This window comes from Ursus maritimus, unplaced genomic scaffold (genome assembly GCF_017311325.1).
Source record: "Ursus maritimus isolate PB19 unplaced genomic scaffold, ASM1731132v1 scaffold_2, whole genome shotgun sequence".
NCBI lineage: Eukaryota > Metazoa > Chordata > Mammalia > Carnivora > Ursidae > Ursus > Ursus maritimus.
Genome location: NW_024424452.1, coordinates 42,621,207 through 42,634,381, shown reverse-complemented (window position 1 = coordinate 42,634,381; position 13,175 = coordinate 42,621,207). Strand labels below are relative to the sequence as shown.

Here is a 13,175-nt window from a genome sequence, read left to right as displayed (position 1 = left end):
TGATTCCTTGGTTGACCCGTTCATTGTTTAGTAGCATGTTAATTAACCACCATGTATGTGTGCTCTTTCCATATTTTGCTTTGGTTTATTTCTAGATTCATACTACTGTGGTCAGAAAAGATGTGCAGTATGACCTTGACCTTTTTGAATTTGTTGAAACTTGTGTTGGGGCCTAATATGGGATATATGACTGAGAATGTTCCGTGTGCACCTGAAAAGAATGTGCATTTTGTTGTTCGGGGCTGGAACGTTCTGAACACATCATCTACATCTATCAGGTCCAATCTGTCCTTCGAATCCACTGTTTCCTGTGTAATTTTCTGCTTGGATGGTTTATTCATCCATGTAAGTGGGGTGTTTAAGCCCCTACTATTACTGTATTATTATCAATCACTTCCTTTATGTTTGTTATTAGCTACTTTATTTCTTTGGGTCCTCCCATGATGGGTGCATAATATTTGTAATTGCTATATCTTCTTGTTGGATGATTCCCTTTATTATTAAATAGTGTCCTTTGTCTCTTGGTACAGTCTTTCTTTTAAAGTCTGCTCAGTCTGATACAAGTATTGCTGCTCTGGCTTTCATTTCCTATCCAATGGCTTAATAAATTATTCTCCATCCCTTCACTTTCTTTTTTTTTTTTTTAAGATTTTTTATTTATCTGACAGAGAGAGATGCAGCGAGAGAGAGAACACAAGCAGGGTAGTGGGAGAGGGAGAAGCAGGCTTCCCAATGAGCAGTGAGCCCGATGCGAGGCTCGATCTCAGGACCCTGGGATCATGACCTGAGCCGAAGGCAGACGCTTAACAACTGAGCCACTCAGGAGCCCCTCCATCCCTTCACTTTACTTTCAATCTACATGTGTCTTTAGGTCTCAGATTAGTCTTGTAGGGTACATATAGATGGATTTGCTTTTTTATCCATCCCATCACCCTATGTTTTGTGATTGGAGCATTTAGTCCATTTCCGTTCAATGTGATTATTGAAAGATATGGACTTATTGTCATTTTGTTACTGATTTTATGGTTGTTCTGGCAGTTCTCTGTTCGTTTCTCTTCTTGTTATTGTCTTCCGTGGTTAACTGGCTTTCTCTAGTGATATACTTGGATTCTTTTCTCTTGATTTTTTTTGTATATCTATTAGTAATTTTTGATTTGTGGTTATCATTCGGTTTGTATATCACAGCTTCTGTACATAGCAGTCAATATTAAGGTCATATAAGTGTGAAACCATTCTTTATTTCTTTTCTCTGCCCACCCACATTTTTGAAATAGTGTCATAATTGCATCCTTTTATTTAGTGAGTCCCTTGACTAATTTTTGTCAACATCCTTACTGTTACTGATTTTGTGCTTTTTTTCCTTTGGTGTTTCCTTTCCACTCAGAGTCCCCTTTAACATATCTTGTAGTGCTGGATTAGTGATCATGAATTCCTTTCACATTTGTTTGGGAAACTCTTTATCGCTCCTATTCTGAATGATAGCCTTGCTGGAAAGAGTGTTCTTGGCTGCAGACTTTTTTTTCCCTCTCACTACTTTGACTATATCAAGCCACTCTCTTCTGGTCTGCAAAGTTTCTGCTGAAAAATCAGCGGAAGCTTTATAGGCTTCCCTTGCATGTAACTCTTCTTTTCTCCTACTGCTTTTAAAAATATCCTTTCTCACTACTTTTTGCCATTTTAATTAACATGAATCCTAGCGTAGACCTCCTTGCATTGATTTTATTGGCTGCTCTGTGCCTCCTCTTGATTTCTGTTTCCTTCACCATTTTGAGGAAGTTTTTAGCTATTATTTCTCAAACAAATATTTGACCTCTTTCTCTCTCTCCTCCTTCTGTGATTTATAATGCAAGTATTTTTGTGCTTGATGGGGTTGCTCAGCTCCCTAGGCTTATTTTCCTTTGGTGTTTGTTTTCCTCTCTCTCTTGTTCAACTTGATTGCTTTCCATACCCTGTCTTCCAGGTCACTGATAAGTTCTTCTGCTTCCTCTATTCTCCTATTCATGTCATCAGCGTATTTTTAATTTCACTATTGAGTTCTTCATCACTGATTGGATCTTCTTTATGCTTTCGATGTCTTGGTTGAGGATATCACTAGGGCCTCTACTCTTTCCTCAAGTCTAGCAAGTATCTTTATGGCCATTATTTTAAATTCTTTGTTTGGTGTAATACTTATCTCCTTTCTACTTAACTCTCTACTGTGAATTTATCCTGTTTTTGTCATTTGGGACATATTCCTCTGTCTTCTCATTGTGTCCAATTCTATTTCTCTGTGTCAGGAAAGTTAGCTATGTCTCCTACTCTTGAAAGTAGTGACCTTATGAAGAAGAGATTATGTAGTGACCTTCAATTCAGTGTCCCCTGTTTTTCAAGACCTGGCACTTCAAGGGTGTCTCCTATGTGAGATGCATGTGTCCTCCTGTGTTGGTTGAGCCACTTTAGTTTCAGTCCTGTCATTTGAAATGGCTCTCATTGCCCGTTGTGGGCCAGATTTGGTTGTTTTGTGTTAGTGGCTAATCAGACCCCCTTGGGCTTAAGTTGTGTCAAACCACACATTGCCAGAGATGAAGTATCAGTGAACTGCTGGGCACATTCTCTACGTAATCCCCTGAGAAACTTTCATTGTTGGGAGGGCCCTACCATCAGAATAGATGTCTGCCACCAGACCCCATCTGGGACCTGAGTCAAATATCTGTGTGATTATCCTTCTCTCTCCCCAGGGCAGGACTCACATGGAGCAGTACAGCACAGGAGAAGGCTGCTTGCACATTACCAGGCTTGTGACACCAATTAGGAAGGACCCTATCAAGAGTGTATTGCAGGAGGCATGTCTTCAGAAGAGTATGGCAGTGGGACACAGGGTGTTAGCAAGGCTTGTACACGATGACTCTTGGAGGGAACTGCAGCCAGTGGATGCAGGGAGCTTGTCCATTCATCTCTACAAAACCCCTCGTGTAAATTTTGACCAGTCACGTAGCCAGCAGCTGAAAAACACCTCAATTCCTGAGCAGTGGTTTGTCAGAAATCCATGAAAATACCCAGGACAGGGATTGCTCCAGATGTCAGGGTTAATAAGCAAGATAGAGTAAGAGTGTCGCAAGATGAGGACGCATGCGAAAAAAGCAAGCAGGCAAGGAAAGGAAGAGTAATATTTTGAAGCACTGAGAGAAGGAAAGCGAAGTCAGGAGGAATGTTGCAAGGAAGAAAGACATTAGGGGCGCCTGGGTGGCGCAGTCGTTAAGCGTCTGCCTTTGGCTCAGGGCGTGATCCCAGTGTTCTGGGATCGAGCCCCACATCAGGTTCCTCCGCTAGAAGCCTGCTTCTTCCTCTCCCACTCCCCCTACTTGTGTTCCTCCTCTCGCTGGCTGTCTCTCTCTGTGTCAAATAAATAAATAAAATCTTTAAAAAAAAAAAAAGAAAGAAAGAGAGACATTAGCCCAGTGTCCCCCTGGGGCCATGTTCACATCCATCAGAGGGGAGCCTCCAGTCACTAAGGACAGAAATCCACCTTGTGCCAAAACCACTCAGGGAATGTATTGGCTGGTGGACTGGGGAGCTCAGGGTCACTGGGGCTCCATTGCCTTCTGTGGGTCTGTGTGTCTTCCTTCGCTCTTCTGATGCTTTGGTTTTGTTATTGCTGCTGTTTTCACTATCACTGGAGTATGATGGCAAATGAATATTGTACCTATGGACAGCATGCAGCTTTCCAGCTGCCCAGGGAGGAAGGCTGGGAGGCACCATGGGCCGTGTGGGACCGCACAGGCTCTAACAGGGGCAGCAGAGCCTGTGGCGTGACATGAACGAAGGTCCTCCTGAGGAAAGTCTTCTGACAACTTCTCAGAGAGGACGGCCTGAGGAACCATGGGAGCCCGGGGCACATGGGGCGTGCAGGGAGCTGCACCGGAGTGCTCACGTCCTTACCTGTGGAGCCTCCAGTGAAGCATACACATTTTGTAAGGAAAATGCAGAATCGGTCAAGAAACTTATATTGAAGGAAACGTGAAAATTATTCTTTGATGTACTATTCATCACATGTTTGTATATTTTTACTGTTCTTTTCTTTTAAAAAGATAAAATAATCACTTGAGGCTTTCACGTATGTATACGTGGTGACATGATGCCTACAACCAAGCCAATTAACACTGCCGGGACCTCTCATCTGGAATGTCTTCTTCTCTATTTTTCTTTCTTGTGGTGTGAACACTTGTGATTTCCACCTCTTGGCAAATTTCACATAATTTCTCTGCTTTCTTGCAAGGAGGCTTCATGCTCAGGCTTGCTTCTCTGGTGATGAAAAATTGATTGTATTTATTTCAGGCTTCATACCCTGACCTTATCATCCAGGACAAGAGAGAGTATATCTTACCCCTCCATTAAGCATAAGAATCAGGCCCCATTGACCTGTGCCACTTGGAGCAGTCTCCTGGCCTGAACCATCACTCTGCGTGATACAAGTGGCATCTATCTGATAATGGGCCTCAACCGGAGGTTACCTGTCCCTCTTATAACCTGTCACATTGTCAAGGATGATTTCTACTGATGGCCTCAGGCTGATCAGAGCCCCAGGATACACATGAATGTGCAGTCAACCATCCAAAATCCACATGGTGGCCACAGAAGGGAGATGAGGAGGACTGGAAGTTAGAGAAACAGCCAAGCACTCTCATCCATGAAAGAAGATTCCAGAAATCCCATGATTTGCTCTCTCCCTTCCCACCTCTCCTATGTCAACATGATTTTCCAGAAATGTCCACATGTGTAGGGCCAGGAGTCTGCATGTGCTCCCTCTGGATACTTCACTGCCCTGGGTTCCTCTCGCAGCACATGCACTTACGAGGACTAAGTCTCTGTCCCCTAGTCAACCCACATAAGTTACGGCACTAATAAACTGGTTACAAACAACAATGAAAACCACAATCGAATCAGGGAAACAAAATTTTCAAGCTACGAAGACAGGAAAGACCTTTTCTTCCCCACTACTTGACACTCAGAATGTTCCAGCTGCATATCAGGGTTTGAGAATGGTTTCTTATGTTAATTAATGAAACCGAGAGTAACTGAGGTCTAGCCATGGACGTCTCCACTCGCACTGCCGTGGGGGTCGTCAGTCACAAAGGTCCATCTTCGTTGTTCACGGAGTCTGTCTGTGCTGACCGGCCTGCCTGCTGACGTGGCTTTGTACCCCAGACACATGCGCGCACCGCTATCCATGGACACGTGGTGTCCTGACGTGCGTCACCCACGTCAGGTGATTCCAGATGAGGCTGAACCAGGTATTGCTCTGCCTTCCTGCGTTAATCCCCACACTGTAAACATGTGTCCGATTCACGGTCCATTTGGTGCCACGTCTTCTGAATTCCATGCTTCCTCTTGGTGATTTCAGAGTTTAAAAAGGCCCTGAAGACCAGAGCCGCAGGACTGACTGGTGACGTAAGCACAAGACGGTGGGATGTGCCCACAGACAAAACACCTGCGTACGTGAGGCTCACTCAGACTCCTGATGCAAGTCTGTGGGTCCTGAGTTCGGTGGCAATGAGTCAGCAATGCAGCAAATCCAGGAAACGGAATAGGACGTTCCTGATACCTACGTGGAGCTGCTTCAGAAATTGCTAAAGTAACATCTAGGACACTATGAGGACACAATGAAAAAGGCAGGAACGTATCTATATTCATGGATTCATGAGAAGATGACCATTTCCCATTTGTTTGTTTAGAAAACCATCATGGGCAGTACAGATGCAGGGCAGGAGCCAAAGATCCTGGCATTCATGGTGCCCAAGCTGGGCAATGTTACACAACCCTGAGCTGGTGTTTCAGTAGAAGGAAATACTCCATACACTACCTTCCTCACAAACACATCTACATACTAGAGAAGCTGTCTTTAAACACAAACACACATGAAACCAGGCTGGGTAGTCATCGGGTGGCAAGTGTTGTGAGCAGAGGCTCCCAGGACCCCAACCCCACAATTCCCCCAGGAGCAACGGCTCACTGTCACGGACTCCGTGTCCTCAGGATGGTCACACGGCAGCCACGGAAGCCAGAAGGCACTGTATGCACTGTCCCTGCTGGATCCCCATTCATCCCTGACCACGACACTCCCGTTCTCTTGCCTGGAGCGTCCCTTTCCCTTCAGCGACACACTCGTATGCTACGTCTCAGACGTCACATGTACGCACCCGTGAATCCCCTGCTGATTTTGCTAAAGTACAAATTGTGATTCAGTGAGTCTCAGCGGAGGACAAGACCCTGTATTTCTATCCAGCCCCATGGTGACAGCCCTGCTGTCCCTGAGCCCCACAACCAGCAAGCATCTTGCCTTCCTGTTTTTATTCAGAACCCTGGGAGCAACAGATCCATCCCATCGGTGTCTGGAGGTAAATAATAGAAATCTTCACAGGATACTTGTTTCTGCTTAGACGCCTGAAGATGTCGATAGGAACAGGGAAAGGGGGACTCTCTCGACCAGGTGACAAGACATTTAACAAGAAAAGGATCAAACATCTCAACTACCACAAACATGCCAGGAAGCAAAAGAAAAAAGAAAAAAATGTATGAAGTTAGCATAAATACAACACATATTTTTATTGGGGACATATCCCATGCAGGTGACTCTCCTTGCCAAAGATACAAACATTAAAAAGACATGTCTTTGCTCTCAGGAATCCTAAGAACTAAAAGGCAAAGGGACCTAATGGGGGCAACAAGGGCTGGGGTTCAGGAATAGATTAGCCAAAGTGCAAGTTTCAGTGGTGGAAATTATCACCTGAGACTGCTTCCACTACGGAATCAGTAAGGGCTCCCTGGAAGAAGTGACTACTGATACCTGTGACGGATGGAAGTGCTGAGACTTCATTTCACACTGAGTAAATTTTGAGAGTTAAGTTCCAGGACCAAGTCAGAAGAACAAATCCTGCTAAATTACACTGAGTTTCTATTGACAGCAGATCGTTAAGCAGAACTGAAGGACAAAGTTGCACACAGATTGTTGCAAGGACATCACCGCTGAGCTGGGTTTGGGTAAGTACTGGAGCCTGGGCTGCTGGGATCTCGCTCAGAACGGAGGTCAGTACACTGAGGTCTCCAGGGCGTTTTCCTGGAACAAACAAAGGAGGAAGTGACTCTGTAGCAGGTGGACATGAGGACTGCTGGGGGGAAGGGCACTGGGAAAAGAAGGGATGAGGACAGACTAAAGGTGGGGAGACACATGGGAAAGAGCAGGAAGGTGGCTCCAGAGACTTACCAGCGCTTCCGGAGCCACAACGCCAGACCTGCCAGAAGCACCAGGGGCACTATCACCGCCAGGAAGACCAAGCCCATGGAGTGGGGCTGCTCTGTGGGTTTGGTGCACAGAAGGTGTCACGTCCCATCCATCCCTTGTTGACCTGCACCTCCCTGGTCCTGCTTGCTCTGCTCACCCTCTGCCTCTCCAGCTGCCCTTCCTCCTTTCACTTCTCCCATCCGTCCTCAGAGATGGGCCTTCACCCAACCCTCCACAACCCCCCAATCCTCAGGACCCTCACCCTCAGTTTTTCCATATTGTGGGTTACTGGTTTTCTGTCCTTTTTGTTCTGGAGTCCCTAGATTCCCAAATTTTTCAGCAGGCTCTTTTGCCCTACTAGAGGACCACCTGCCCCTTTCCCAGCTGGACCCATCATTCTCACCCCAGTAGAGGACCATGTCCTGGCCTCCTAGACTGCTGTGTCTCACTCGGCAGGACAGGCCAGCTGCCTCCCTGGCTTTCACATCCAAGGACATCCGAAGATACCACGTGCCATCAGCATGGGGCAGGACGTCGCCTCGCTGGGTGCCCCGCTGCTCCTGCTCACCCCGCATCCACATCACCCACACGGGCTTGGGGTAGAAGCCAGAGACGTGGCACACCAGCAGCAGACGGCCAGGACCCGGACTGGGGCCAGCGGACAGCCAGGCCTCTGGCCTCACTGCAGACACAGGACAAGTATTCACAGACTGAGAGCGTAGGTCTTCACATCACTTTAGATGACACATCTTTCCACCTCTAGAAATCATCATTCTCTCTCCCTCTTGATCCTTCTTACCCAGATCGTGAGGGAATGGTGCAAATTTATGAGCACAGAATGCAGCATGCTTGGAAGGAGGGAGCAGGACTGACCTTGTCGCTGGAGATCAGCCTTCCCTGCATCAAGAAGACTCGAGAGATAGCGGGGACAGTAGTCTATGATGAACGTATGCATTAATTCATTATCTTCATGGTCCTGATTGAATACTCTGCAGACCTGCTGAGCCCTACTTCCTCCCTCTGGAGATGGCCACCATGACATGCTCTGGAAACTCACGAGATCTGATCCTTGATAAGCAATCCTCATGAAGCCAACTGATGCTTCTCCAAAGCGCAGTTCACAGCCTAACGCCAGCTGTACCTGGAAGGGATCTGGGGAAGAGAGACTGTGACTTACAGTACAGAGGGAGAGAAAGACATGAAATGAGATGAGTGGAAACCAGGAATGGTGGAAACAGAGGGAGAATTTCAGGGAACTGGAGGGAATGAAGCAAAGTTTGGTTTGATGGGAAGCTCCCACAAAGGGGAAGTGGTGGTGGACGGAGGTAGAGGAAGAGGTGAATGATTGAGGAAGGAACAAATGTTGGAGGAGAGACATGAAGCATGTGGGCAGAGAATAAGGAAGGGCTCAGCAAGAGAACTGGGGATAAAAACAACCTAGGGTGAAGGGAATGCAGTGGGGTACAGGGAAAGCAGAGTCCGATTTTGCTGCTAGGATTGAATGGGGAGAAAAGCATAGTTCAATTTCAGCCACAGAGTGAGGGACACCAGGGTGTGCCTGAGTGGAGGCCAGGGAAAGGGCTGGTCACAGGACATGCTAGTGGGAGACAGGAGAGCACAGCCTGTGGTCAGTGAGAGGAGTGGGAAATAGCAGAAGCTGTGAAGCTTAGTAAGAATCGGGGTCTGGCTTCTACCCCCTGCCTAGATGAGTGTGTTTCAGATTTATGATGGGGAGATGTGAGTTTCAGAAGATAGTGGAGGCTCTTTCCTAGAGGAAGAAGGAACTCAAAGATACACACACACCAGCTACTTCCATCCCAGCTCTGGAGAACTGAACTCACATTCAAGCTGCCATTGGCTGCCATGATCTTGAAATTTCAGAGGAAATCCAATGTAGTATGAAGAGAATAACTCTTCCACTTCCGTCAGCTCCTTGCTGCATAATTTTCCCTTGTACCAATGCTGAAGGAAAATGAAAGCTCCAGTCTTGTTGTCCCAGGCATGAGTCTGCAGCTCGTCCAGCCAAGCTGAGCCTTGATTTTGCATCGAGGAACAGTTGTAAAAGGATGTGGTCAGGATAATTTGGACAGAGATTGGCTCCTGGAAGGCTGTGAAAAAGAAAGGATAGACTGGAAGAGGAGGGCATTGTAAAGGAGACTGAATGGTGAAGAAGGTGGCAGAATGAGGAACCAAAATCTAGAAGCCAGGGAAGCTATAGTTGTCTCAGGAGACATGTGCTGCCCCCGAGCCCCAAACTTGGTACCCATCCTTCAGAAGACCGTAGGGCCCTGGGGTCAGGGATGCTCAGGAAGGAATCAGACTGAGACTCTATCTCCCCAAACATGTGCTGGAGAACTGACTCCAAAAGTGCACACGCTCAAACAGAAATGCACACACACAGCACAAGTGCACAAATGCACACACGCACAAACACACTTACACAGAGAACTGACACAGGCACACACACAGAAGCATACAGACACAGAAACACACATACACAGACACACACACATGCATGCATATATTAAAGTATGTACATACACCCACGCCGACTGGCAGACACTCACATGTGCACCCACAGGGCAGAGTCAGAGGTCTCACCATCTTCACTGCCACCACCTGGGAGGAGAACCACGAACAACACAAGTTGCAGGAACAGCATCGTATCTGCAGATGTTCTCTCTTACTCCGACAAAGTCAGCCTTTGACGGCTGTTCTAACAAACCTACCCACACACAGCCCCTCTCCTCTGACTTTCTTCTCCACACACCAGCCTTCCCTGAATCTCTGCACCAATGCAAATGTGCTCCGCCCTCAACCCTGGACACCTACTCAGACTCTCACTTCCCCTCCTGGTCTGACCATCCTCTGTGGCCTCCAGCTTCTCCCTGTCACCAGCCTCCATCCTGCTCCCCGTCCCCTAATTCAATTGCTACAGAACCAGGCCTGTGTGGCGTGGAAAGGTGACCACTCTTCCAAGGCCTTTCCTCTCTTCTAGACAGTAGCCCACGAAAACACACAGCTCCCCAGCACCCAGCCCTAGACCCTGCTGTCACTCTGTCCTTCTTGCCCTTGTGACACCCCCCAAGTATTTTCTTCCCCATCTCACTCCCACCCCAGCTCATTCACATCTCTGACTTCTCACTGCTTGTGTTAAAAACAAAATCAACCAGGTAAATTTGAAGATGTAGTTGGTTTTATTAAGGGATTCAAGAATTGGGCAGCACCCCATCTGGCAGGTAGAGGCGAGTTCTGAGGAGTGGTGCAAATGGGAGGTTTGTACAGGAAGGAAGTTGGCAAAGGAAGAGAAAGGAGTGTCGGGGAAGGTCAGCATCCCTTAATTTGGAGAGCAGGGTGTCTTAACATGCAGAGGACCTCCCCTCCTTGGGGTCTAGAGGGCCCATATGGCAGAGTATCTCCCTGGTGCTGACCAGAGAATCCCTCACTGATAGATGTACATTTGGGGGGAGGTTGAAACTGCAGTAGGTTAGGGATTAAACAAGTTTTGGGGACTTGGCCTGGCCTGAGGCACCATTTTGGGCCCATTCGTTTCTTTTTAACCGTTGTTCTATTTGCTTGTCCAGATTCCCCCATGATTGCCTGTCTAACAGTATCAGCAACCACCAGCCCACCATGATTCTTAGGGAGGAACCAGTAGCCATCACAGAGACCACAGGACATTGAAACACCTGAAGAATACTCCCTCCATCTGACTTGCATTCATATGGTTTGACTCACCAGTCACCTAGCACCTGCCTGGATCCGAGCACCGTGCTACACTCATGAAAATACAGTGTTCACGGTGCAATCACTGTATGCAGGAGCTTTTATTCTACTTGGGAAGAAAAACATGTAAACCAAGTCTGCTCATTCTGGTGTGCTGAGTTTTATAATAACATGCACACTCTAGACAAAAACAAGCCAGCTTGAAATAATATTTTCTAAAGTGTTGACCCGGGCTGATGTTTGTCCACTCACAATCTTGACTCACTGTTGGGCCCCAGCTGTCCCTACCCCCTCGTGATCCCCACATCTGACTGAGGGCCTGGCAAGTGGGACGTGATCAGTGATTATTTCTGAATGATTGAGTAATTCCATTCTGGGATCCAATTATTCTTAAATATCGTAGTAATCTTCAACATAAAACTTTTTTAGTTGTAATCCTACTTGTTGAAATGAGAATCTTATGCAGTTTTGCTTAGAATAAAGCCATATGCTAATAATCAGAGTGTTTACACAGAGGGTCCTGCTGCGAACCTCCTATTACTTGTAATAAGAAACCACGAGAATTTGTAGCAAGGGAAGTTAGTAGAGTGTTCTGGAATCACGTATCCAGATTCCCTTCTTACTGTTGCTGCTTGAATGTTCCATGCTTGTCTTCTCAAGAGCTTCCCTCAGCTGGACATCCTGACCTTCCTCTTTCATGGCGTCCTTAAGTGGTTAAAGGCTCTTCAATATTTGTTTGTGCTTCATGTCATCTGGATAAATGTGTTTGAACTATTTGTCCTGTTATTTCTCGGTTTACAAGTAAACAGAAATAATCTCAGGGTCATATTATAAAGATGACATTTTTTGGAAAGTTAAGATTGGAACATAGAAAACTAGAAAGACCTCATGCCCATATTTAAGATTATGAAAAACTGGATAATCAAAACCATGTCTCTTGAATCCATCAGAGCTGAAGGATCAGGGCAGCCTAACCCAAAATCTAGGGAAAGACGGGCTCCTCCGAGGAAACAGGGGATGCAAACCCTTGCCTACTTGGGACAGATGCCAGATGCTCCATAAGTCGGAAAGAAAAATTCCACTGAGACTGTTAACAAATGACTGAGGGTTAGCATGAGCACCTGGAGCCCCTCAGGGTCACAGACTCAGGAAATTCACTGTAAGGAGGCTTTATCCCACCACCTCACCAGGGTTCCTGACAGGCTGGAATCCAGGATACAGACCAGGGAACTGCTTTCTCAGGGTACAAGCCTGAGGCCTGCGAGGACCTGCTGCCTGAGAAGGGCAGAAGGCCACCATCTGCAAAACGAATGAAGCCTTCCCCAGGTATGGGAAGGGCAGGGAACCCCACTGCCTCAGGGCACAGGTGAAGACACAGGGCTGCTGGGGGAAAGGGTTCCTGCAGGGGAGAGACAGTCACACACCCTGTCCCAGACCAAGAGGCTCCATCTGCTGAGGGAAAGGTGGGAACCCTTAGAAGGCCCAGCCCCAAAACTGAAAAACAAAGCACCTGGCTGAGGATGAAATGAACCAGAACAGAACTAGTGTCCCGCTCTCTGTCCCAAGCCGGCTGGCCAGCAGGGTACCAAGAGCTGCTCTGCCGGTGGCGGGGCGAGAGTCTGAAGTTACATCCCCATGGGGCTCTTCCTCTGAGAAAATCGAAGCCCAGATGATGTCATGAACTGAGTTCCCACACTGGGGCTTCAAACCCAATCTAAGTAATTTAACCCCAGGAGAAATGTGGCCTTAACCAGTCAGTGTCAGTAAATATTTCCTTCCATCAGAGCCAATGAGTCTGTCACCTGGGTCCTCTCCACCGGAAAGGTAGATGAGGTCACGTGCATGGTAAGACCCCTTGCTCCTCCACGTGGAAAGCAGGCTGGAAGTTGGAACACTCCTTCTCTTCTACTAATAACTCCCTGCCAAACTCAAGAAAACTTCTGAGCAACGAGATACACTGTAACATAGGCACAGCCCAACCCCACAAACTGTCCTTTGTAGGAATTACTGCAGCCCCAGGAATCCCAGACGCTTAGTTCATGGGGTCCTTAAATTCTAAACAGTCTAGCGTGCCACCTTCAGACACACCTGCTCATTTGATGTCTAAGAAGTAGAGTCCTGGAAGTTGTAGTCATGGAGAAAGATTTTTTTTAAAAGTGTATATATATATATATATATATATAAAACCTAG

The 13,175-nt window shown here is 47.0% G+C and overlaps 1 protein-coding gene across 2 annotated transcripts; it reads right to left on the bottom strand.

Moving 5' to 3' along the window:
- Positions 1–6,557: 6,557 nt before the first annotated feature.
- Positions 6,558–10,017, bottom strand: LOC103672083 (T-cell surface glycoprotein CD1a-like). Of its 2 annotated transcripts, none has more exons than XM_008700755.2 (6): positions 9,860–10,017; positions 9,100–9,366; positions 8,132–8,410; positions 7,662–7,940; positions 7,241–7,331; positions 6,558–7,093 (listed from the first exon to the last, which is right to left on the bottom strand). In XM_008700755.2, the coding sequence occupies exons 1-6, from the start codon at positions 9,918–9,920 to the stop codon at positions 6,997–6,999; spliced, it is 1,074 nt and encodes a 357-aa protein (XP_008698977.2). In that variant the 5' UTR covers positions 9,921–10,017; the 3' UTR covers positions 6,558–6,996. The 2 variants fall into 2 exon arrangements, with proteins under 2 accessions (XP_008698977.2, XP_040491814.1); XM_040635880.1 differs by having other exon boundaries at positions 9,826–9,906.
- Positions 10,018–13,175: the final 3,158 nt, after the last annotated feature.